Source organism: Phyllostomus discolor, chromosome 3 (assembly GCF_004126475.2).
Source record: "Phyllostomus discolor isolate MPI-MPIP mPhyDis1 chromosome 3, mPhyDis1.pri.v3, whole genome shotgun sequence".
Classification (NCBI taxonomy): Eukaryota; Metazoa; Chordata; class Mammalia; order Chiroptera; family Phyllostomidae; genus Phyllostomus; species Phyllostomus discolor.
Window position 1 is genome coordinate 50393523 of NC_040905.2, and position 27123 is coordinate 50420645.

Sequence of the window (27123 nt, forward strand, 5' to 3'; positions counted from 1 at the left end):
TAGAGAAATGAGTGGGAAGAGCAACAGAAGTGTCCACATCTGTCAGCATTGGCAGCAACAGAGAGGTTCTAAAGGCCCCGAGTTTCCCCTGTGCCCTCCCAGGAGGCCTCTGCCAGTCTGTTCACACTTACTCTTTCCATATTCTGGACAATCCTTCTCTGGATACTCCAGTCCTTGGGGGTTAGCTTTTGGGAGCGACACAGATGTATTGTGATCTGTTTGTGCCATGATCTCCTATAGCATTTATTGTCTTCACTTATAGTAAACATTTTCTAATAGGCCAAAATCAGGATGTGTGGTCTATATACAAGACCACTGTTCCAAATGTGTAATAATCTGAAAAAATGAATGATGGTGGCCATTTTCATATACCTTATTTCATACATCTTATACTGTTATTTAATCTTACAATGTTATCTGATTGCTTTGTGAACGCCTGATTTAATCCTTTAGCTAAATTGTAGTGTTTTTAAGACCAGAAATATATATCTCATACCATACATTTTATATATATATATATATATATATATATATATATATCTCATAGCAGCATGACACTTTTTAAAATAAGGTGGCTGATAAATATTTAGACAAGATCAAGTGCATTCAGGGTGGTGTGGCTATAGAAATTATTTAATGGATTTCTTCTTTCCTCATTTTTTCTCTTTTTCCCTCCCTCCCTTCTTTCCTTTTGTAGCATCTCCTAGCTCTTAGGTTGTTGATGTAGAGATTAGAAATGAGGAGAGAAATGGTTAAAGCAGCAGATGGGGCATCATAAAATTCAAAGGCAGAATAGGCTTGTGTAGATTTGATGATTTTTGGATTTATTTTCTGGACATACTATTATCTATCTAGGTTCCAGACTATTTCTTCCTTCCCATGTGGTCCATCTTTTTGTGGTGAGCTGGCTCAGCAGAATAGATCTCTGGGCCAAAGTTCTGGGTTTTAGGCTCCTATAACCTGGTTAGCTTTACCACAAACAGAGCCTCAAAACAGAGAACAGGGAAGAGAGTATGGGTGGACAAGTGTGGGTACTCCAGGGCCTACAGCTTAGGGCACATGTCCCGGTGGACTGGGGATGACCATCATGCCTCTTTAAGCCTACCTGCTCATCTGTAAAATGGGAACCAGTCATGGCATCATAGTGAGAATTATTTCTTTACTTAGATGTATATTTTCTTTTAGTCCTACTTTGGTAAGTTGCTATGCAATAAGTATTGAGATTTTGAACAATAAAGTTGGAAGAGTGGCCCAACTATTTATATTTATATATACATATATATTATATTTATATATACACATAAACAACTATTATTTATATGTATCTTTTATTGCACACCTAAATGGTAAAATTCTAGATTCTGCTAGAGCTACTGAAGATTTTGGAAACATGGGATATTAGAGACCATCTGGTTCAGTTTTCCAAGGGCAAGAATCCTTTTCTAAACACCACTGAGAGATGGTTAGCTGGCTATGACATCTTACTCTATTTTTAGAAAAGTCTTCCAAATCTCTAACTTTGATCCATTATTCCTATTGGTGTCTTCTGGAGTCACACAGAAGAAATCGAAGGTCTAAGTAATTGTCCACATTTTCCCTGAGCCTTTTTTCCATTACCGTGTTTCCTCTTTGAACAGGGCACCTCGAGGCTTGTAGCAGCAGGGGACTCTCACACTTGCTCAAGTCTCTGTGTTCAAGACTTCTCTTTGTTGAGTGGTGCTGATCACTCTGGTGTTAACAGCGCACATTTTCATTGTACTTACTTTTTGCCAAAATGGGAATATGGTTGGCAAATGGAAAATAAATAAAACCAATGGTGAAATTGAGAATGTGATGAAGACGGTGTGACGTAGAAAGGTTTTGGTTCTTTAGGCCCAGTGAAGTTAGAGGTTTCAGATTAAACATTGCAGTGGTGAGAAATTTTAGTCACCTCACTGTAAGAGAAGACTGTGGCAAATGTGACTCAATTCACAAGTATGCTCAGTCAGTGCTCAGTCAGTGGCTCTAAAGCTGACCAGAATTAAATGTCTCTTTCTAAAGATAATAAGTAAATGGGAGGGCTGGGGGTGGGGTGTAGCCAGTCACATGGATCAGACATCCTCCCCTGTCTGGACTGGTAATACAAGAGAAAGAGAGGAACCTGTATGGGAATCTAACAAAACATGGGGAGGGATGTTGCCTTTTCCTGCAAGACAGGGGTGATTACTTGAGCCACCATGCACCATTTGCCTGGTAATTTATGGAAACTCAGATACCTGGGTTGATGAAAGTTTCTCTATTCCAATATTTATATGATAAACTCTCAAATATTTGAAGAATAACCAAACATATCAAGTTTTTTAGCCCTTCTCAAAATGACAGATTTTCTGACCCCTTGTCTTGTCACTCTCCAATGAGCACAGTTTCATCTCAGTTCTTTATGAAATTTGGAATCCAGACACACTATATTTTCCTGTTCTGGTAGAAAACCATGGTAGGAGGCAATTAAACTCTTACACCTTGAGCTGGATTCTAAGTTAAATTCTCGCTAAATTAAAATCTAAAATATGTTCAGTAGGAGAATCCATCTGAGCTAGTTCTTAAAAGCTGATATTGCAGCATACCATGGATTCCATGCATGCTAATGCTTTGCTTTATTTATAGTTTGAAATTTACAGTCTATGCATTGGGTTCTGTTGCACAAATCACTCAGCAATCTCTTGCATATCACTGAAGCTGCAAAATATAACTCCCCCTAAGCCTTTGGGAGAATTAGAAATTTTTCATCATGAATCTGAAACAACCAAGAAAATAAAATCCCCACAAGAATAAAACCAACAAATAACACCACAACAAAACAGTATGACCTCTTCTTAATAACCAAGTACCCAGTGTGCTGGTTTAAAAGTTTAACTCAGCCTTTTCTTCTTTCCCCACACACTGTTATCTGAGGAAAGCATGGTGGTGGGGGGAGAAGGAGATCAATTACCTTGTTTTGCAGATGTGGACTGAGTTCAGGGTCTTAGGCATGCTTCAGATGACCAGTTCCCAGGTGAGGTTTGGTAATTTCACCTCTGTGTCAATGACAAGACACACTTCATGCTTTTCACACTTTGAAGTATATTATTGCATTTGATCTTCACCTTGGGGATTAGTGGGAGAGGTGGCCTCTTCTTTACTTGGCCCAAGAACAACCTGAGCACAGAAGAATTTGCCAGAGGACAGAGGCAGGCCAAGAATCCCAGTGTCCCACTATGCAGCCTGGGGCTCCTTCTGCTGAACCACACAGCAGTTGCTGGTGTGAACCTGTGAAGGTGGCTTGTACTGAGGCAAATATGCTTGTGGCAAGAGTTCTGAATCTTGGAGTTGACTAATAGGGAACCAATTGGGAAGTGAAAAGCCTTCAGCATCTTAGATCTTTGTTTCTAGAAAGTCCTGGAGGAGACAGTTGGATAATTTGACATATGTTTTAATAATAAAGAATGAACTTCAACATATAATGATGATATGAAAAGGCAGAGTAGCTGTAAAATCAGTCTCCTTTAACTTACATGGAATCTTCTTTGGAGCTGAAGTGCCCATGAGAGAGAGCCGTGGTAAAGAAATGATCCCAGAATATAAAATATTCACTGAGGCAAGAGGAGGAAATGTTTTCTGTTCTAGAGACCAAGGGAGCTGGGTCAAGAGCCCAATGCTTTAGACTTCTCTTTCTGAGTTAGTACCCTACCAGTTGACATAAATGGTGGCCACATGCAATAGGCAGAGAAGCCCCTTTTAAGTAACATTCCAATGACAGAAAGTACAAAAGAGTAAGAAGGCCAGAAAGGCGGGTGATGAGTGGTATCAAGAAACATGGTGTGTTCCCCCCTGAACTATGCTCACCTTACTGTTGTTTTCCCTCTGTCTTCTCTTTTTTCTTCTTATATGATACCAGGGCAGTGGCAGCAAATCAGATTTAGAGTGATCTGTCTGTGCCCCGAAGGCTCAGGGGTGGGATGCTTTTCTATCACAAAGTGCTGGTCGTGCATCAGGAAATGAATCGATGTTCCCGTGAGTGTTAAATAAGTCTTAGTTGTCCATCTGGGTGAAGCTAAAGTTTTCAGAGTTAAAATTAGAATAAGGGCAAATGTTTAAAATATATTTCACTTCCACTTTACAATAAGTTACAGAAAGGAGAAGAAAGGGGGACAAGGGAGAAAGAGGGGGATATAATCAATCATGAGCAGAATAACATGACAACATACTTTATTATTGCTTAGGAGGTACACCTAGTCTGGGGAATTGCTGTCCTTAAATATAAGTTGTGACACCACTAAAGTCCTAGAGGAGAACATAGGCATGAAAATTTCAGATATCCCACGTAGCAATATTTTCACTGATATGTCCCCTAGAGCAAGGGATGTAAAGGAAAGAATAAACAAGTGGGACTACATCAAATTTAAAAGCTTCTGCATGGCTAAGTAAAACATCAGCCAATGAAAAGGGAACCAACTGTATGGGAAAACATATTTTCCAGTGACACCTTGAACAAGGGTTTGATATAGAAAATATATAAAGAACTCATATGACTCAACACCAGGAAGACAAATAATCCAATTAAGAAATGAGCAAAGGACCTGAGCAGATACTTCTCCAAGAAGGACATACAGAGGGCCCAGAGACATATGAAAAGATGCTCAATATCACTAGACATCAGAGAGATTCAAATTAAAACAACAAAATGAGGTACCACATCACACCAGTCAGAATGGCCATCATTAACAAGTCGACAAACAACAAGTGCTGGTGAGGATGCGGGAGAAAAGGGAACCCTAATACACTGTTAGTGGAAATGGAGGCTGTTGCTGCTGCTGTGGAAAACAGTATGGCATTTCTTCAAAGAACTGAAGATGAAACTGCCTTTTGATCCAGTGATCCCACTGCTGGACTATACCCTAAGAATCCTGAGTCACCAATTCAAAAAAACCTATGCACCCCAATGTTCATAGCAGTGTTGTTTACAATAGCCAAGTGCTGGAAACAGGCTAAGTGTCCATCAGTAAATGAGTGGATCAAAAACTGGTGCATTTATACAATGGAACACCACGCAGCAGAAAGAAAGAAAGAAGGAACTCCTACCCTTTGTGACAGCATGGATGGAACTGGAGAGCATTATGCTAAGTGAAATAAGCAAGATGGTGAAAGACAAATACCATATGATCTCACCTATAAGTGAAACCTAATCAACAAAACAAACAAGTGAGCAACATAGAACCAGAGACATGGAAATAAGGAACAAAATGACAGTGACCAGTGGGGAAGGGGAAGAGGGATAACAGATGAAAGATGGGGGGAAGGTCTAGTCAAGGAACATGTATAAAGGACCCATAGTAATAGACAACAGGGTGGGGACTGGCTGGGGGGTGCGGGTGGGTGGGGTGAGGATGAGGGGAAATGGAGACAACTATGCTTGAACAACAATAAAAAAATTTTAAAAAGTAAAATGTGATAAAAATAAAATCTACACCTACCTAAAAATAAAATAAAATAATAGATATTGGCTAAAGAAAGAAAATGAACAAATATTTTCATTGTGGATTATATAGCTATACATGTTTATTATAAATGATTCAAATAATATAGAAATGGGGAAAGTGGAAATGGTCTTATAGTACCATCCCCCCACAATTGCCACTGTTAGCTATAAATTCATTTCTATCTTGCAGAAGCTTAAGGACAGAGTTTTAAGTGAGCCTGTGTTCGCATATTGGGTTACATTTGTTCTCTCTGCAAAAGCACATAGCATAAACAGCAGCCAACCATTATAATGAAAACCAGAAAGCTGAAAAATGAAAATTCATATAAAGCCACAATAGATACCAATAAGACCCTAAACATTTAAATTTCCTAGGTCTGTTCATTATGTTTTCTTTCTGGCATTTTATAGTCATTGTATGTAAAAGGTAAGAACCTTTGGTGAATCTGCCAACCTACAGTATCTTTTCTTACTGCTTTTCTAGGGGTTTATGACATCATCATGTTCTGGTTTTCCATCTTATGATAAAAAGATATAATTGGTAGCTTAAGAGGTCTTTTGTGTCTCTTCTCTGGATGCCTACCTGAATGTGCTTATACAGTCATGCAACTGATCACCATGTGTGGCTGTTCAAAGCAAATTTATTAGGTTCATTACAACTCATGTTTTTTGCTGATGATCATTTATTCACCAAACATTATTAAGGGCTTTGGTGTGCCTGGCACAGTGTTAGCATCAAGGGTATCCAAGTGCAAAGCTGGCAGGGAAGAGAGACTCATGTGTGGATAACTTCAAGGTGATGTGAGAAGAGGTGCCTGGGGTTACTGAAACCCAGAGGAGAGAGGGACTCCTATGGCCAGAAGGTGCCAGGGAAGGATTCTTAGACAAATTGACATTTCAGTAACATAAGTGATGAAACTTCAGTAAGAGTTTGTAGGTGGGGAAGGGACTGGGGATGAAGGAAGAATGTCAAGACAAAGACATACTGAGAGAGAATGGAGTTAACTTTTAAGTGCCTACTGGGTGCCAGACACAGCCTGTCAGCTAATTCAGTCCTATATGGTCTCTATCATTGTTTTCATTTTGTTCCTGAGAAAAATCAGTCTTAGAAAGGTTATATGACTTGCCTAAGGTCTGTCCCATAACTTGAGTTACCACTGGGACTCAAGGGTGTGAACAAGGACTCACACCCAGGCTGACAACTCCGCAGCTGGCACTTAGTCAGTAGCATGAAGTGGAGGAAGGAGCTGTCTCCTTGTGAAGAATGACAGGTCGGCATGGCTGGAGTGTGGTGTGCAGAGGCAGAAGCAAGGCTAAAAATGGAAAATGGGGCTAGTTTGTGAAGTGTTTTCATCCTGTGTAAAACGTGCTCTTAGAGCAGGAAAACAGCAGCAAGGTTTGTAAACAGACATGAAAGCTCAGATTGATTGATTTTTTTAAGAAAGGGAACTCTGGCTGCATAGCTTGTGTTGGACGGATTTGGGTAAGACTCAAATCCCTCCAAGGGAGGGTCAAAGATTTATCCTCACTACACTCAGATGTGCAAAGAAAGCATTTTTCTAAATTTGACCTGACTTTCTCCTTAAGATCCCTTCCCCACTTAATAAATGGGGAGAGACAAAAACATTTAGTTGAGGGTAGTAAACTTAGTCAGCTTCAATAATGTACAATATTCTAGTAGTCCATGTTTCCCTCTGCACCTCACTAAGATGGTGCCTCAGTAAGCAGGGTTCACATGTCCTGGAGATCTTGTATGTGTGTGTTTGTGTGTCAGAGTCTGGGGGGGTCCCAGCTGGTGCTGACTGGGGTCTGGCGTTGTTTTGGCTCTGCCTCGGGCAGCTGTGGTATCTGCTGCTGAAGTATAGGTCAGCTGTAACTTGTGGTCAGGGCCTGGTTGTCCATTTTGCTCACTTGGTCCACCTTGGTTCTTGCTGGGACTGCATAGCACCCCCATGAGGTCTGACAGTGACCTTCCCCCACAGTCCTCCATAGTTCAACTTGGGAATGTCCACACCACTTAGAAGCTATTGAGGCTCTGGATAGCTTAGACCCTGTATTTTCCTAATGTCCTTATACCAGTTTTACTGATTTCCATGATATGGTCACCACCCCATGGTGTAATGAGGATGGGGGTGGAGACAGAGGATAGTCTGTAGGATGACATCCTTTAGATCCTCAAAGGTAAGGTGATACAGAAACTCTTTGGCTTTTGGTTTTGTCATGAGCCCCTTTAACACCTCACCCTCTTCTGGGGTTTTAGCCCTGAGTGTCTATACTCCATGGTCTCCGCCTCCTTTTGTTTTCTGTATCTACCTTGGCCTCTTCTTCTCTCCACCCTTCTCCTTGTGTTCCCAGCTCACCAGGACTTCTCCAGGTCATCCTGTCCTCCTTCCAGAGAGGCCGTTAAACTTCTGCTTTGGGCTGCAATAGTGGCCAGGCTACAAGGAATCAGCCGTAAGATAAAGAAGTCTAAGTCGGACAGTATTTCAAAGCTGTCATGTCTATCCTCTGTGATAAACAGTTACAGTAGTCTACATGAGGGACAATAAAAGCCGGAAGAGAGTCCTAGGAAGGAGCATTGGTGAAACCAAATGTGGGGCTCATGACAGGGAGAAGCTCGGGACGACTTTCATGTTCCTGGTTGGGACAACTGTTGGATGAAGATGTACTTGACAGAGAAAAGACAGGAGGAGAAGGAACAGTTGTGAGGGCAGGGGGTTGGAGGAGGGGCATTAGGGGGTGGGAGGGAGTTGAAGGAAGTTTTGGTTTGGGCATGCTGTCTCATAGGAGAAATTTGCCACCCCCACCCCCCCACTCCCGCCCCAGGAGAGAGAATCTGCCAGGGGAAACGGATTTGGAAATAGGTGAGACCACCTAGGGAGAAAAAAAAAAAGAGAAATCACTGTCATTGTAGATGCTGAATTTAAAGACATGAACATGATTATCGCTCTATTTTAGTTCTTCCTTGCACTCATGATGACTTAGTAGTGGGGACTTCTAGTTCCTGCAGTAGGAAGGTCAGAGGACACAGGTACTGTGCTGTCACAGATGTCTGCTGTGGCTGTTCACCCCCAGGAGACATAAATCCTCGGTATATACAAAGTTCTTATCACAGCGTGTCCAGACAATGCAAAGAAAACTTTGATGAGTGGTTAAAAAGAAATAATTTTCAGGTACATGCAGAGGCAGTGTTTATTTTTTTGTGGTTGAACTAAATTTTTAAATTGAAATTTTGGAAACATAACATGTAGTTCTCAGAATTCTTTCCCTCATTGTTATGCCTGAGACATGGCTTAACCTTTGGATGTACTCTGTGAGCATAATTGCCTTGCTGTCTTTTAAAGGCGGCTTTTAATTGTGTTGCTGAGCAGCAGCTGCTGTGGAGGTGCTGGCTGTAGTCTTTCAATAGATGGGGCCGGTTCATTAATTGTTTCCTCCCCCTGGACTGCGCATCAGGGCTTGGGTAGTAGCCAGAAGCTGTTGAAATGCCATCACTTATAGGATTGCCCTTTAAGCCACTCATTTGTTCTTTTATTCCATTTCCATTCTTTGTCTCCCAAATTTAAATGAACATTTATTGAACACAGTGTTAAACTCAGTTCTTCCCATTGTCAGTGGCCTTTTTACCAGATTATTTCCCCTAATTCATAGCATTTAGCCCTCTGGCTGGACAAGAGGTGTCCTTAAGGACTAAAGACAGCTTGTCATCTACGGGGCTCAGGCCTGCTTTGGGGGAGCGCCATGATTGTCACAGGTGGGACCCAGAGTCCTCAGTCCACTGCTGATTTACACTCAGGTAACCTGCAAAGTTTCCTGGGTACTTTTTTTTTTTTGTAAAAAAATCTCCAGAACTGTTGTCCTGAAAGTTTTTAATTCGTTTGAGTGTTTAACGGTCCCACCAAATGCACAGCGTGCTGGGTGGGACAACCGATGGAACTCTGTGTTTTGGCCTTTGGTTCTCCCGCTGGGAGCTGCTCTGGGGGCTGGTTCTTCTCGTGCCCCAGGGCGAAGTCGTGGGCAGGCCCAGTGAAGGTGCTGGTCATTCTCATAATAAAACACTCTCCAGTCCCATTTCCTTCCTGGACAGTCTCAGCTTGGTGATGAACATACCCAGCCAGGAGTAGGCTGGTTTAAAGTGAAATCTTCTCCCATCCCTGACTGAGATTTTAGATTTAGTTTGTCAAATTCCACACACACACACACCAAAACAAGAAACAACCTATTCCACAAGAACTTATTTATTGAAATGTATTGAAATTATAATAGATTATTTTTAGAGGTGATAAACATATTTTTTAGATTTAAGTATTTTTTATATTTCTTTCCTATTGCAAATGCTGTGTTTCCAAGATTAAGCTTCCTGTTTGTTGTTGTTGTAGTGCCAAAGTGCAACAAATTTTTGTATTTTGATTTTATATTTCACAATTTTGCTGGATGTTCTTATTGTGATAACTTTTCAATGACTTTTTAATGGGGATAATTATATCATCTGTGAATTTGATTTATTTCCTGGCTTTCCATTTCTTGTACCTTTTCCTTTGATTTTGCTATGTTGCCCTCCAGACAGAGTTGATAAATAGAAGTGGCGATAATTTTAGGTGGGGTTGCTTGTAATAGTTCACCATTAGGTAAAATATTTGTAGTAAATTCCTGGCAGATATCCTTTATCAGGCTCAGAAATTTCACTTTCTAGTTCGTAAGGAATTTTTGTCATGTGTTTGTGAAGAGTTTTCTCAAATACTTTTTCAGCATCCAGTGAGAGGTCGTGTGTTGACTCTTACGGAGGGGTGTTAAGATGTGACCTACGGTATCTCCTAGGTGCAGAGTCATTGCCAGCTGGACTGGGGGTGATGTTACATTTTGAAATATTATTTACATAATTCAAATGTGCTTTGTAAACATATACCTTTTGTAGGGAAATACCATGTTGTTATGCTGTCATGCTTGAAAAATAAAACTAAACTTTTTTTGTTTGTTTTTCTCTCCAGTATTACTTCACTGTCCTTTTTGGCCACGAAGGTCAGAAACCACTGGAGCTGCGCTGTGAGGAGGAGCAGGACGGTAAGGAGTGGATGGAGGCCATTCACCAAGCCAGGTACGGGCTGGGACCCTCTGCGTGACACTAGATTGTCTGGGTCTTTCATTGGGGCCATCACTGTTGACAGTAGTTTTGGAGGAACTGCAGTTTCAAGATGGGCTTCCCCTTGATACCTCCTCCTTAGTCACGTGTGAGATGATTTTCTGAAATTTCTGTGGCTGTTTTCTAGCTAAAGATGAAAGGTAATAGATACAATAATAACAATGATAATTGGCCACTTTTGTGGATTTGTTCCTATGCACCAGCCTCTGTTTTCTATGTGCTTCTCAATTGAGGAATTTCTTAAATGTGTTGATTCACTTATCCTTTCAACAGTTTATGAGAGGAGTATCATAAGATACTCCCCTTTTACAGATAAGGAGACTGAGGCCTGGAAGGGCATTTTGCTTGCCTTTGCTTGCCTCGCCAGGTTGCACAGCTAGGCAGTGGCAGAGCTGGGCTCTGGACCCAGCGCCACCAACACCTGTACACCCTGTCCTGTGCAGCCCGGTTATCAAGAAATTCGATGCCAGCCTTTCCCTAAGGAAACAGAAGAGCATGATTTTGCTTCCTCCTAAGACATACCAGAAAGGTAGACAGGAATACACTTTGCCTGAAAATGACTTCTCTCTTTTATTTTTCATATTTAATTCCAAAGTCCCACTCATTTTGTGCTTCAAATGGCTCCCACACTCACTGATTTTTGCTTGTCCCCTCCTTAATCCAGGCTCTCCTCGCTCCACAGTCCCCCGCTCATGTCACCCGTGTTTCAGCAGCAAAACTAGAGCCAGGACGCACTTTCTTTCACCTGACATGCCCTCCCTTCTAAATGTCCATTCATGTTGCCACCACCCCTTCTGGAAATTTCCCCCTTCCACCCGTCAGTCCACACTGGCCCCCTTCTCCAAATCGCTGCAGCACTTACATTACTACATGTTAACTAGTTAACAATTAGTGCAGTTTAGGTTATTTTTGACATATTTCATGTGTACGATTTCTGTTTCCTGAACTGTACCTTGAGTGTGAGGAAGAGGATGAGGGCACATTCATTTCTGAATGAAGCTCAGGCTAATTATACAGTAGGTGATTAGGACATGTTTTCAGATGATTTTAAAGACAATGAGAATGTTCTGAGTGAGTTTAGAATGATCTTTGAACCCTTGAGACTTTTTCTCTGAAAGTCTCCTCCCATCCCCGCCGCCCCGCCCCCCGCCCCTTTTTATAACTACTTTTTATCAACCGTCTCCCCTGTGGCGGGTAGCACACTAAATGCCTCACATACTTACTGTTTTTTAATTCCTCACAACTACCCAGGAGGGATTATTAACCCCATTTCACACATGAGAAAACAGAAGTTCATGTTGATTGAGCATATTGGCCAAGATCTAGCAGAAGGTTGTTTAGCTGCAGAGCCATATTCAAACCCAAGTCAATCAGACTTCAGAGATTTTAGTCAATGTTCTGTGTTGCACCTCTCTTTGTTATTGCCTTTCTCTCTTCTGGTTCCATTTCGTTTTCCCTTCCTCAATGCAGAGATGAAGATGGGTTTATGTGAGGTCAGGGTTGAGAGTAGAAGGTGTTAGTTTCAAAATATTTCAGTTCCTTTTCTTTCCTTCTCTAGAAAATATTTCTGGGAGTTGGTGACTAAATGCTGTTGTCCAGGTGGGTGGGCCCTGGTGGCAGCTCGCTGACATCACTGTCTAAGCACACCGTTCCGCTGTCCTTGCTCTTGGTGGCTGTGTCTGCGGGTATTGTTCTGGATGCGGGACTAATGTGGAATGACTTGCTGTAGAAAAAGGTCAGGTCTTCAAAGGTGAAAGAAGTATGAAGTTGGCAAGGTAGAGCCCTTAGGTCATTTCCCGACACAATCTGTGTCACTACTTCTGTGCCTTTATATCTGGGAGTTAAAGTGAAGTGAATAGTTTAAAACACATAGCTGTCTATCTTTTTCATTCCAGAAGAGCCAGATACTATTTATTATTAGTAACCTAAATTCCTTTGTAGTTGCCAGGCAAATAGTGAGGTAGGCCAAATACAGAGTATGAATTACTTTTAAAATACTTAGATTTCAAGTAACAGATTTTTTTGTATATTATAAAACCTGTCATATAACTATTTGGTGTTGATTGGCATGTGCTCCCTACCAGGGCGTGTGTGATCTTGTGAGGACACACGCTTTGGAAACCACTTCAGTGGTTTAGGTAATTGAATAGTAAGAATTCTCTTCTCTTTGGATTTGGTGATTTGGTTAATAATTGATCTTTTTTCCTGATGTCCTGACTTTTTGGTTCATTATATTTGCTTTTTCTTTGGCTTGAAGTCCAGGATTAGGTTCTTTGATGGGTTCCTTTTAATCTGACTGTTTTATAGCTGAGTTCTTCTATTTGACTTCTTTGCATTGAGACCCTTCCTAAATTTTTGTTTTATAATCAGGGGAGATAGTAACTTTTTCATTGAAGTTTCACTAAGTCGAGTTTTTGCTATAATCTTGGATCTGTGAAATTTATCCCAACTTTTACAGCAGAGCCAGAAAGTTAATGAAACAGATTCAGAAAAAGGATTTGTAGCTGTTTTTACTTGGCATTGTGCTAATTAAAACAACTGGTTAATTGACTAAATATTTCACCTTTAGAGGACAGTTTGATAGCATTAATTTGCTACTGTTGCCTTTTTAATAGAAAATTCTCAATAATTATGGTTTTACTTATCCCTCTTCTTAAAAGTCTGAGCTTTTGATTAACTAATGACTATTTTAGCCTGAGGTGAGGTGATTTTTTTTTTCCCCTGAGCCGTAATCTTTCTGCAGATACTACATATAAACAGAGACTGCTCAGAATTTCTCTCCTGGTTACTGCTGCTTTCCTGGGATGGCTTCTCAGGACCAGCCTGGTTGTGTCGTCTACATGTGCCATGAAAATTGTATTCTTACTGCTGGCTTTTGTACTCAGAGCTGAATCTACATTTGGGTCCTTTCTGAGATGCAGAGTTGCATTCTCCCTTAGATCTGGCTCAGGGTAAAGTCTTTTTGGAAATTAAATTCTCACTTGAAGCTTTCACCTGGTCCAGGAAGCTTGTCTTACACTGTTTGAAGTTGGCCATTATTACATTTTGAGAACAGTGACACATTTAAAGATCATTTCATCACATATTATTAGCACTGGTCCCTGGGAAGCTGCTAGCAAGACTCTGTTTTGTTTTTGTCCGAATGAAGGGAAGCCAGAGCATTTTAATAGCAACGACACCTGTGCCTATTCCATACGCGGTCTGCTAGTTGGGTATGGAATCTTGGACGTTCCCAATAACCTGATACTTCATCTTTGTTCTCTTGGTTATATCTGCCCACCATAGTTGGCTTTGTTGTAAACATTTAGACAATAAAAAACACTCACCCAGTTGACTGTGTGTCCTTAGGGCTCAAAGGCTGAAAAGACAACACCCACAGCACTTTCTCTCCACAGTTCAGCTGCTGGAACACTGACCAAGTGAAGTCTTGGCGGTGAGAAGGTGGCCATGGCCTGAAATTGGATCCAGGTGTACCTCTTTCAAGGCTCTTCCCATTCTGGCCTAAGCATAAGACCTGAAAGATCTGGTCTGTGACAGTTGGTTGAGAAGAGAGGTGGGAGGTATTCTAGAGATGCCTAGGGTAGTCTGCAAAGGACTTCATGATCACCTGGATATGGACAGTATTAGACCAAGGTGGCATCTAACACATCTTCGAGCTTGAGTCCCTAGTTTGGATGTTACCATTCCCTGGGAGGAGAAATGATGAATGAGAGCAGGTCTCTGAGGCCAAGATGATGAGCTGGCCAGCAAGGGCTTCTGCAGAGCGCTGGAGGGTATGATCACGTGGAAGGGGCAGTGGGAGCCATGTGATACAGAGGGACCTCCCTGCCCACAGTATGTGTGTAAGGTGGGAGAGAATGAGGATTGGTGGCTACTAAGAAGGTAAAGTATGTTTTGAGGGGGAGAACTGCTTAGGTTCCTACCAAGGCTGAGGTCAAGGAAGGGCTTAGGGAAAGTTGGAGATGTAGAGAATATTGTGCCTGGGCTAGGATTTCCGTGTTTGAGACTGTCCCACTGTCTTTTTCCTGCTTCCTAATGTTTTCAGCTGACACTGTGCTCAACCCCCACCTGGATTCTCTTTCCTTCCTCAGTGTGTGCCGTGGCCGGTGGTTCTTAGACTTTCCTCTATGGGGAGGGAGGGTGTCTGCAGGGAAAAAGGAATTGGGCACAGGCTTCCATCCCCTAATTCTCATGGCAGATTTAGTTTAGTAAGGGCTTGACAAAGCCCCTTCCTTCACCCTGTCAGTCTAGAACTTGATGAGCAGGGAGACTTAATCCTCCAGTTAAGCCTTTCAGTTAAGTCCTGTCCTCTTGTCAACTCTAATCCAGCCTCTTGGATCTGTCTTTTATCTGCAGTTCTTTTGATTACATGTGCCTGAGGCAGCATGTTGTTTCTCTCCCTGTCCCTCTTTCTGTCTGTCTCTCTTTCCCTTTCTCCCTCCTTCCTGCTCTCAACAAACACACACACACAACCATGGTAATTGTACCAAACACTGAATGCTTGTCACCTCATTCTTTTGACTTGGGCAGAGGCACAGTTTAAAGCAAAGTGTATAGTATAAAATCTGCCCAACACAAAGGGCCACTGTGTATGTCATATCATCCCCATAAAATCAGCACTAAATTTATGGAATGTGCACGGAGAAATCCCTCATAAATCAGAAAAGACTGATTACATAGAAAAGCTGAAAATGCTTCTTATATCACCGCAAAACCACAGGGCTAGAAAATCTGAAATGGGCAATGATGTTCTAGCCTAAAGCAGTCCTGAAGCCACAGTTTGTATCCTTCTAACAGTAAGACTATCACTACTGTAAAGCTGAAAGTGTGGAGTTTGTTTATTTGAGATACTAGATTATTTGATTCAGAACTTCTGCCACAACTTTGCCTTCAGATTTGTTGCAATGGGAGAGAATTCAACATTTTCCTCCCCGTGAGCCTGCACAGTGCAGCATGAAAGGAAAGGGGTATCACGTGAACTAGGAATGGTGTCACTTGTTGTCGATAGGGAAAAGTGGGCTTGAGTTTTCTTAGTCTCAGCCCTTTGTTAGTACCTTCACCTGCCAGTTATCCTCCCTGCTCCTCGGAGTGTTTGTGCTTCAAATGTTCATCCCCCTCCTGAAGCACCCAGCTTACACTGCAGGACAACCTGCGTCTAGGGCCACAGAGCAAGTGCCCTGTCCTCACGTGCACATTGGCTCACCTTCGGAGGTGGGGGCACCTCATGACTCTTCACTGTCCCCAGGAGAACCATCTCTGGTTCAAGGCCAATATCTACCCCAAGCCTCCTCCCTCTGGTTTTCTCGCTCCATTAGTTGTTCATTCTTCTTACAGTTCTGGTCTGCTGGCCTGGCTCTCCCAACCTTGGCTCTCCTCCTGTATTCTTTGATTCCCTTTAAATCTCTCCCACCTTAAAACAAAATAAAAGTAAAAATAAAAATAAAAGTCTCAGGGCCTTCTTTGGCCCTGAGCCCCCCCCCCCCCCAGCTGCGTCTTCTCTCCGTGGAGAAATGGTTTGGCTGTTCTCCCTCTCTTTGCAGCTCCTGCTGTTTTTTCAACCCTCAGGGGCAGGTTTCTGCCCCTGCCCCATGGAAATGGTTGCCATCTGGGTCAACAGTGACTTTCCAAAAACTTTTCTTTCCTTATATAACTTCAACTTTCTGTTTATGATTTAATACTTATTTTTGAATTACACAAGGAATACATAAATGCAAGCTCTTTAAACAAAGAAAATGCAAACGATGTGTGAGTAAATGTCTATAGCACAGGGTTAGGGTTTCCATCCATGCTCTACCCCATTAGCGCTCCCCAAGCCCATAGGTTTCCTCAAAGGTACATATAGTTAATAATGTAGAGTTTAGTATTTCTGTACATTTGACTATGGACAGGGAGCTAGGTTATATAATGACATACTCTTTTTGTTAACTATTTACTGTTCATTTTATTCTCAACTTTCTTTTTACACTAATTTGGAGTTTTTTTAAAACATCAGTATATAGAGAATTACATTATTTCTTAAAATTCTCTTTTCTATTGCTTCTACACTGTCGCCCCCTCCTATGCTCTTACTCCTTTGATAATTCTTTCTCATCCTCTTGCAGTTTCTCTTGTTCTGTCTTTATCTTAAATGAGGCTGTTCTGCTGCCCTCCACCCTTCTGCCTCTTCTGTCCTCACTTTGGCACCTGTTTCCAGACTTTCACCATGTGCTAAGTCATCCTTTTTCCATGCTTCTGCTATGCTGGGTACCACACTACATGCACCATATGCTCATTTCTTTTAATAGTTACAGAGCTCATAAATATTTTTTATGCATGGTACGATCCCCATTGAGTCTGAGGTCTTAAAACAGATAAAATAACCCCCTGAAGGCCACCATTCTAGTAAGTGGAAGAGCTGGAATTCAGGTCCAGGTCAGGCCTGTGCACATAACCCCCAAGATATATTGCCTCCGATATGTGTAGAAACTGACAAATTTGCAAATATGCATTTATCATGTTCCCCTGGGTGCTCAGAGTTACTTGATATTAAGCAAGTCCAAAACCAAACCCATCTTTCTTCAAGTGGCTTGTTGTCCACTTTTCTCTACCTAGGGAGTAGTTTCCTAAACACTCAGTCACTCATACCAGCAGATGTCATCCCCTGTGCCCTCCATCCCCACTGCTCACATCCAATCAGGCACCAGTTGTGGACTCAACTCTTGGACCAGCTCGTCCTCCTTCCTGTCTGTGTTAATGGCGGTTGCCTGGGCTACTGCTCAGCCACCTCACCTGTTTCTCTCCCAGGTTTGCTTTCTAATCCATTCTCCAACAAATGCAGTGTTTAGAATAGGGGTTTTAGTCTGTAAATTTTATTCTTTTTCATCTCTCCTAACAGAGATTCTTGCATTTCCATTCGTTGCAAAGGGGGCAGCATAAGAAGAGGAGAGTTGGCTGTAGAGAGAGATTAGTGGGGGTGATATAGTGTTAGCACCTCATGCTAATGTGGGACATAAAAATATTGATTAGTCAGTAGAGTGGAACTATCGATATAAGAGAATATGAGAGCCAGGAGAAGTGGAAAATAGTAATGCTAAAACAACCACGAGTAATGAAAGGTAGGAAGGCCTGATGTAGCTCCATAAGGGCGGCTGCTGCCAACGCCAAGCATTGCTGAGACAGGAATTGCACTGTGACCCTCCAGGACTGGGTGTCCTGCTGTCCCAAGGACATTGTCATACCCTGATATGAGGAATGCTGATTTGTAAGAGTTTTCTCAGTAAAACTGAGCCGTTTTTCTTTAGTTACCTATTACATGACTTTTCAGTTTGGCTTTTACTGTAGTTATTATTTATATCTCATTAGCATATATGGCTAATATGCTGGATATATATGCTGTCTCTTTGTAAGTATGTCTTTAATCAAAGTAACTTGGATGAGGTTCTGGCCCTAATAATTCTTTGCTCAGCTAATAGAATTTTTATCCTCCTTTAAAAATAATTAAGGTTTATGATTTTATGCTGTATTGTTGGTCTAGAATCTTTAGGATTTTATTTAAATGTTTCCATTTATTCTGTGTAGGATAGGTGGTGGTTTGGTTTTGATTACAAATATTACGCATGAATATTTTACATGTATATATGTATGTATGTAAAATATTCATGTGTGCATACCTCAAACTTGCCATCCACTGGTGTTTGACAGATGGTTGGCTTTCATCATGTTGATTTATATAGCTTAATTTTATTATTTCCTTTGGCAGTAAGAAACCATTTTTTCCCCTGGTGGATGTTAAACTTAATAAAAAACAAACAGAACAGAAATAATGAATAGATTAGGCAAAAATTCTTAAATTTGAGCATTACTTAGCAACTAGAAAATTTAATCAGATAAAACATGTATTAGAAATATGGGAAAGAAAAACTAAAGCTCTGAAAACCCCTACATTGAAGGGAAACCATACCTGCACGTTCAGTTGACTTGACCTAGTGCAGAAGTAGGCATTCATTTGCTAGTGGGATACACAAAGAAAGCTTTGTTACAAAAAGTTGAGAGGATTTCCCAGCAAGAGCAGTTAGTAATCTAAGGAGACCCAATGAAATAAGTTGAATGACTTTAAAATTACAAGAAATTGAAATTATAATGTGAAGAAGAACAAACCGTGCAAAATAACTCACATTAGATGACTTTTCATTTGAATGAGTGTTTTGTGCCAACCCTGTGTCAGGTGCTGGACCAGTCTGCAGTGTTTTTGCCTGAATTGTTGTGGAGCTTCCAACCAGTTTCCCTCACCGCAAGCCCTACTTTTGTCTTGTTCCATCAGCAGCAGCCAGTGTGATCCTCTTAAAAAGTTAGACCTTGCCAAGCCTTCGATCAAAGCTCTGGCATCTTACACAGGGTGAAAACCTGAGATTTTATATTAGTCTACAGAGTACTTTATGTTTTAGAGTTTCCTCATCTGCTTTTATTACTTAGTCTCTATTTATAAACTTTTAAACATTTACCTCTGTCTTCTAAATTTAAGCCACTGTTTATTCTAAAAGTTAAAAAGCAATAAGGGGCATTTACATCACAGTTATACAAATATTACATCCCAAAGTATGAAGGTTGGTGTTTGGTTGCATAGAGAATGAAAGGTAATCAGATGCAATTGAGTATTTGCTCCTTGCAGGAGAATCTTGCTTGTATTAACTTCTCATTTCTTTCTAGTTTCCTTTACTTCCTCTGGCTTGTGTTCTTGCATTCCATGTCATCTTTTATCTTTGTTTTCTGTTTTATTTGGTTGGAAAACTCCTCATAATTTTTCTCCTGTTGTAAGTGTGGAGGTTACCAAACTGTTTTTGTTTGGAACTAGACCTTGGCCTGTTGATTGGTTGCCTGGGTTGGGAATTTAAGTTAAAAAATATTTTCCCTTCAATTCTGTATTGTGATCTAGCATTCCAAGTTACAGACTGAGAAGTATGTCATCTTGATTGTCACTTTTTAAAGAGAATCTATGGTTTTTTGGAAGCTTTTTATCATTTTTCTTTAGCCTTAGAGCTCTGATATTTTACCAGGATGCATCAGGGCACGAAATATTTTCATTTAGTCTCTTTAGGTCATCTTTCATCCTTGAACTGTGCCCTGTTTGGTTCAGGGAAGGTTTCTTTCATTTCTTGATTTCTTCCCCATCAGAGCCTATGTTTTTCCCTCTGAACTTCCATAAGATAGATATGAGACCTCTTGGATCTATACTCCATGTTGCTCAGTTTTTCTTTTATATTTCCAATCTTTTGTATTTTTGTTCAGCGTTCTTTATTTTTCCAGACACCCAGCTTTGTTTTTGGCCATTGGTTAGCACATTCACTGACCTGTAAAATTTTAATAATAATTTTTTTTGTTTCCAAGAATTCTTCTTGTTATCAGATTACTTTTTTTCATGGAAGTCCCCTTTCGTCTTATAGCCCTGATAGCCTTCCATGTCTCTCTGAAGATAATAAACCTCTGTTGCCTGAACTAGCCTTGTATCCTCCAGTGTCTTTCTGTTTGTTCATTTGGGGCTGTATTTATTATCTATTGCTGCTTAACAGTTTATTCCACAATTCTTGAAACAATAAACACTTTATTGTCTCCCCACAGTTTCTAGGGTCAGGAATACAGGTATGTTTTAGTTTGGTGTCTCTGCCTGAATTTCTCACATGGCAACAATCAAGGTGACAGCCAGGTCTGCAGTCTCATCTGAAGGCTCAGCTGTGGGAGGATCCATTTCCAAGTTCACATGTGGTTGTTGGCAGGATTCGCTTCCTTATCAGTTGTTGGACTGAAGCCTCAGTTCCTCATCAGCTGTTGGCTGGAGGCCTCTGTCAGTTTCTGCCTATGGGAACCTCTCCGCAGAGCAGCTCACAACACAGCACTGACTTCCGTCTGAGCAAACCAGTAAGACAGTAGCCGGGGGAGGCAAGCAGGATAGAAGCCAGTCTTCTTATAAACTAATCTTGGAAGTGCCATCCCATCCTTTCTGCCATATTCTGTTCTTTAGAAGTGAGTCATACAGGTCTAGCTCACACTCAAGAGGAGGAAGGGGTGACATAAGGGCATGAATATTACCAGAAGGCAGCCATCACTAAAAAGACAGTTAGCAAGATGCTGTCCACTGGAGAGACCTTGGATTTTGGAAGTTGGTTTTCTCAAGTGTCTTCTGATCTTTGTTCTAAATGAAAGACCTTGTGGGTTATTACAGGTACCAGGACCGGGTTACCTTGTGACTGAGAATGTAGGTCTGTGTCACATATATAGGCTTCCTTTTGGGGTGTGCGGGAAGAGCGCAGGAAGTCAGGATGGTACTCCCCCTTGTATAATTCTATATTCTGTAGTGTGCATAGGTGGAAACTATGACTTGCTACCAGCCACCAGTGCATGGCAAACAAGCTGGGGTTGTTTCTCCCTTGATTCTGTCACATTATATGGCAAACGAGAAGGGATTTTGCAGATGTAATTACAGTCCTAAATCAGTTGATTTTGAGATAATTAAAAAGGAGATTTGCCTGACTTAATCAGACAAATGCCCTCAAAGGAGGACCAGGCCCTTCCCTGGAGGCACAGATGCTCCTGCTGGGCTTGAAGAAGCAGACCACGTGAGTTCTATAGCTGCAGGAAAATGAACTTTTCCAACAGTCTGAATGAACTTGGAAGTGGGTTCTTCTCCACTCAAGCTTCCAGATGGGAATGCACCTTGGCCAATATTTTGATTGCAGCCCCATGAGACCCCAAACTGAGGAACCAACTAAACTGAACCTGGACTCCTGACTCGTAGAAACCATGAGATAATACATGTGTTGTTTTAAATGACTAAGTTTGTGCTAATTTGTTACACAGCAGAAAATTAACACAATGTATTTCCCTCCTAGTCCCTCTAAGTGCTTCTGCTGTTGTGGTTGTCCTTTGGGTCTGCAGTGGGTGTCTGGAGCAAAGCCAAACCCTGTGCTCTCGGGAGTCCAGCTCCCTCTTCAGGAAGGACGCCCCTTTCTGCAGATGACTTGGGCTGTGACTTGAGGGAGCATCACTGAGGCTAGTCACGCCTTTTATTTCCTTATGTTGGGTGTTGGGAAGAGGAGGAGCCTAATTTCCCTGATGTTCTGAGAACACTTTAATGAAATGCCCTAACGATCGTCTCCTTGTCTCTTCCCATTCTTTGTGTTTGTAGAGTCTGATTTTGAGGCTCCCCTGGCCACTCTGGTTGGGAACATGCTTATACAAGGCAGGCCAAGTGGGCTTACAGCTGCGAGTACGTGAAACACAGTTTATTCCTACATTATTAATTAATTAATTAATTAATTAGTTAATTGTTGTATTTATTATTAGTATCAACCAACTTTTGTCTACCCCTGTATGTCAGGTTTCCTCTACTCTGGTCTTCCCACCACTCTAATTCTTCTTGGTTTTTCTCTTCATGGAATTTCATGGAATTTCTGGTCTGTTGGTGGCATACTTTCCTGATTTATAATGCTGTTGTGGTTTCATTCTTAACACAGAAAATCATTTTCACAGCATTTCAGTGGAACCGTAGAATTGATGGAAGGCCAATGCTGGTGGTGAGGCTGCATGAACTCAGCATATGTCCTGGACTGGACTTTTTCTTTTCATCCGAGAAAATAAAATACTGTTTTTGCAATCTAATACTGATCTAATATATTTGTAATAAATTTGGCTGTGTTTCTGATGAAATGGATAAGAAAGGGCAGAATTTTTATAATATAATTACTTTTCTCATGCTCTATTATTACTTCCTCCCTTAAAAGTTCCCCAAAGCATATTTCTATGAAGACTCTACTCTTTTTTTCCCTCTTTTTCTCTTCTTCCCACTTACAGTTACAAAGCCTTTCTTTCTACTCTCTTAGGGCAATTCCTTAGAACAAGTGACTTAAAAATACTGCTGACACTATGGTTTTCCTAACTCAAATAGCACACATGACGTAAGTGCTGAGGGTGTTGAGATAATTGAACTGAAACTGTGATTTTAGAATTGTCTTAAGACTCTTTTAGTTCCAAGTAACACAAACTCATTTCAATTTAGTTTAGGTTAAAAAGAGAATTTATTAGATGGAAACTGCAATATCTCACTGAACTTAAGGCTAAAAATTATGTTCAGATGTCATAAGGGTCTGGAACCAGAATGGAAAGCTGACAGGCACCCAGGTTGTCGTTATTTTCTGTCTCAGACTTTCTGTCTCTCTCATCTCTGCTTTGTTGAACATCCGATGTTCCTTTCTCTCTCAGAAGACTCACTTCGTTTTGGCATAGATGTGGCCAACTATGACTGCCCAACAATGGTAACCTGAGTTTCCAAGTCCATATCATCTCAGTTGAAGCAAATAGGTCAGAGGCACAATCCCAGATTCTAAGAAGAATCTAATTGGTTTAGCTTAGTCCAGTTACTTTTTTTTTTTTTAAGACCAGTTTAATATGGTCTTTGAGGGCAAGTTTTATGGTACAAACTTGGCTGCCAGGGCCCAAGTTCCCAAAGATGAAGTAAATGGGTAGAAGATTGGGCTGATATCTCAAAACACATCTGCTACAATATTCTTGTTTATATCTAGTGTGCTGTTTCTCATTAGAGAAAGTTTAGCTTGTAATTAAGAACATGGGCTTAGGGGCAGACAGACTTTGATTTGAATCCCATCCAGCCCTGCCATGTACAAGTTATGTGACTTCTGTGAAGATTGAATCCTTTCTCTCTACAATTGGAATGATAAAACTATCTTCTTGAGTTTCTGGGAGGATGAGATGAGAATATGTGTGGTACTCCTCACATTGTCAACTAATGAAAGCTATTGTCATTTATTGCTATTATCATGCCATTTGGGAAAGATTATGTGAATAGAGGAAAATACATTTTTACCAACTTGTATACAACAGGAAGTTCTGGTGACAGAACTTTAGATGCCATGGAATGGCATAATCAATAGAAATCTAAACAGAGTTTATCTTTACCACATCAAAGAAATGGGCACAGGCTAGATTGTAGGAGTTAGGGGCCAAAGAATCTACACTTATTCCCAAAATGAAATTTTTGCTTCTGTTGCTTTTGGAAAGAATGTGCAAAGGTAGTCAGTGTTCTCAAAATCCTAAAGAGAGCAAGCAAGTCTGGTGGCTGCTGGTATAGTCGTCATAGTTCTCTTCAGCCGGTGCCTGTTCCTGTAGTTGTTTCACTTATCCTACTTTCTGGCAAGTCTGTTCCAATTGCCTAGTGTCTTGCTTGGTGAAATATTTTAAATATCATCCCTGGAAACCAAGTATGTGCTGTCAAATCAAAGACTTCAGTTTCTTTGTTTAAAAAAAAAGATGTTCTATTTTCTTCATAGGACAGTAGATTTCCTTTGTACTTTTCTCACTGATATGATGAAATAGTGGGTAGCAGCCATCATTAAATGAACTCTAAGTAAAAATATATGTATAATCATAATTATTCAAATTCTATATAGTTAAAGGATGCCAAAAGTAGGCCAAAAGTTAAGTTTTAGTAAAAAAAATATGTAAAATGATAATGACGCAAGTTCTTTGTTAAGGGTGTCATATGTGAACCAAAAGTTAACGTTTACATGAAGTAGAGTTAGCCAAACAAGCTATGTTTCTGGTTTCTTCTTAAAATGTAGTGCATGCTTTTCTATATTGAACTGTAGTAGAACAACATCTCAATGACTAACCATAATTTTTTCTCAAGTTATGCAGACATTTTGATTGAGAGGGAAGTATTGATGCAGAAGTACATTCATCTCGTTCAGATCGTAGAGACAGAAAAAATTGCAGCTAACCAACTGCGACATCAACTTGAAGATCAAGATACAGAAATCGAAAGGCTTAAATCAGAGGTATTTCCCAGTTGGTGATTCCTTCTTATTGTTTCACACTTACAGTCATCTCCTCATGATTATTTAAGGCCTATCTGGGCAAATATTTAATCCTAAATGTAGTTTCTCTGCTATCGATATGTATGTGGCCAGGCTACTGATCTACATTAGAAACAAATCTAATGTTTGTGTTAAAAATAGGCAAATATACTTCAATAAAATATCAGGATTATAGGCTATTTTTAAATTATTTGTGTTCCTGATTGTTCTTCCTTTGATCAGCGATTCAGAGTTGACTTTAATATTTAATTGTTTTCAGATTGACTCTTATGGTAAAGGTAATTGTGAGTCTGTCATAGAAATTCAATTAAAGTTCAAATGACAACTAAGGAAGGAGCAAAGATGAATTCAGATTGACTTTACTTTTTCTGGATCTAAGGAGTCTAACCTTCTTCCCTTTAGAATTTTGAAAAATATGTTTGAATTAAAAAGTAAGACGTTTATTAGAGTGCATTTTTTCCCCTGAAGTTGGAATTCTTGCCTCCTTCTTCTCCTCCCCCTGCCCGCTTAGCATGAGCTTCTCAGGCCCTATACTCCCAGGCAGTGAGACTGAGCCAGGTGAGAACAGAAGTGGTCATAGAGTCTGCAGCCATGGCAGTGTGCCTGGGCCTCCCTCTCTGCAAGGTGCCTCTGTCTGTGTACCTTGTCTTGCTATCCTGTCCCTCCTTGTCAGAAGTGATTGATGGTTAAAGGTTCAAAGAGGAATGTAGAATGTGAGTTTTCTTCCCTTTTTCTCACTAGCAGGGCATTAATATCTTCTTAACTTCAAAGAGAAGTGTTAGACAGAATGAAATCTACTGCTAGTTGTATTCTTGTTGACAGAGACAATTCAGGCTCCTCAGCCTTGGTAACTTTCTTGTCATGTTTCTGTCATTTGACAACCCTGTTTTTCGTTTCTTCACTCCTTCCCCTAAGACATGCTCTGTGCATCCTGTGAGGGGTTTCACCTGCTTTCTGTGTACTTCACTCCCAGTGCACAGAGCATGGGCCTCAACTAGTTCCATCTGGGATCTGCTGGCTTCCCTGGTGATGATTACTTGCAGACTGTGTTCACCATATCATTAGTGTTGTTATCTTCCTGATGCAACCCTGAAATCTGATACAGTGAAAACAACAACAGAAAACCTAACAAACCTGCATTTTAAAAGACTATATCAGGCACTATAATTTAAAAGAAAATTATTGTGTTCTCTCTTTGCCATTGTACAATAAGCTAGAGCAGATGCTTGCCTGCGAAGTGAAAGAGGCTGGTATTTTTCTCTCTAAGAGAAACTCAGCCCCAAGCGATGTTCCCCGATATTTATTTGTGTGTGCCGATCTGTCTTCACTGTGTTCTGTTTGAGTCTGAATATAGACTGCAGTTAGAAGCTGTCAGTAGCAGGTATGCCTTGTGTGGTCGCTTGACAGGAGCCACAATTTATTTCCTACGCCTTCTATTTCCCCACTTCCCTGCCAGAACGTGGCAGAGATGTGCACTTGGTATTAGAGGTAAAATGTAAAGACAGGTCAGAGGGAGTGATTACGATCCCTTAATTTTGTATTTGCTTGTTAGTAGATCTGTTTAGGTTCTTATGTTTGTAAGTGCCTACAAACTGAGCAGTAAGTCCAGTGAATTTTGTCACTAAGTGCAGTTGAGGGGCCATCTGGTCTTGAATTGCTCCTCACTGGTCACAGAACTGAACTGGAGATAAAAGGAGATCCCAGATTGTTTTGATCCTTTTTTACCTTTTTACCTTTTCACCTTTTCTTGGTGGGTTGGGACCAACCCTAGGGCTCTGAAGTTCCCTTTGCAGTTACCATTTCCCCCAGGAGAACCGTGAGTCTGCTGACTTGTGTGTACTTGGAAGGCTGCAGGCTGATCCCTCCCACTGGGGATGCAGGAGCTGTGAGCTGAGTGTCTTTGCGTTTGGAGATCACAGGGCATTGTGGGCAGCTGCCTTCAGGGGAGGTGGCTGACCTGTCCCTCAGCCCCTGAGAAGGCCTTGGCCTGGGCATCGCTGGCAAAACGGGCAGGGCTAAGTTTCGGGCCAACATTTCACCTAACCCAGACCCAGTTCACACTTCCACAGTTACTTCTCATAAGCACTGCTGTTTTTAACAAAACAAAAGGCTTAGGATAAAGTTCATGCTTCCCCCGCTGCAGCACCAAAGGCAGAAAGAGTGAATAAGAAATGAATGCTTCCTAAAGATGTCATGAGCTATCTTGAGGGTGTAACTATGGGTTATAGCAATAATCCAGTATTTTCCAAATCATGAAATGGACCTGTTCTGTGTTCTAGATTGTTGCTCTTAATAAAACCAAGGAACGAATGCGGCCTTACCAAAGCAATCCAGAAGACGAGGATCCAGACATCAAGAAGATTAAAAAGGTAGGATGCTGGGGGTTTCTGGCTGTGGAGGCACAGTGACCAGTTGGGGGTTCTGTGGAACCGTCTTTGCCACCCTGTCCTGAGCTGAGAACCTTGGTGTTTCTGTTCTGATGGCTCCCAGACTTGCCCTTCAGAGTGATCCAGACATGACTACTTTTCTAGAAAAGTATCAGCTTAAGATTTCTTTCCATCCCTGAGGATCCCCTTTTGGACTCTGTGGGAAGGATGCCAACCAGACGTTAAGATAGTGTTCTCCAA

At 41.1% G+C, this 27123-nt stretch overlaps 1 protein-coding gene across 6 annotated transcripts in view; it reads left to right on the forward strand.

Moving 5' to 3' along the window:
* RASGRF2 (Ras protein specific guanine nucleotide releasing factor 2) overlaps positions 1 to 27123 on the forward strand; it is a 192888-nt gene that overhangs the window by 44852 nt on the left and 120913 nt on the right. For all 6 annotated transcript variants that reach the window (XM_036020479.1, XM_028532107.2, XM_036020482.1 and 3 more), the window contains exons 2-4: positions 10483 to 10589; positions 24310 to 24457; positions 26776 to 26865. In XM_036020479.1, coding sequence (XP_035876372.1) covers positions 10483 to 10589; positions 24310 to 24457; positions 26776 to 26865 — 345 coding nt within the window. The remainder of the gene's footprint in view (positions 1 to 10482; positions 10590 to 24309; positions 24458 to 26775; positions 26866 to 27123) is intronic.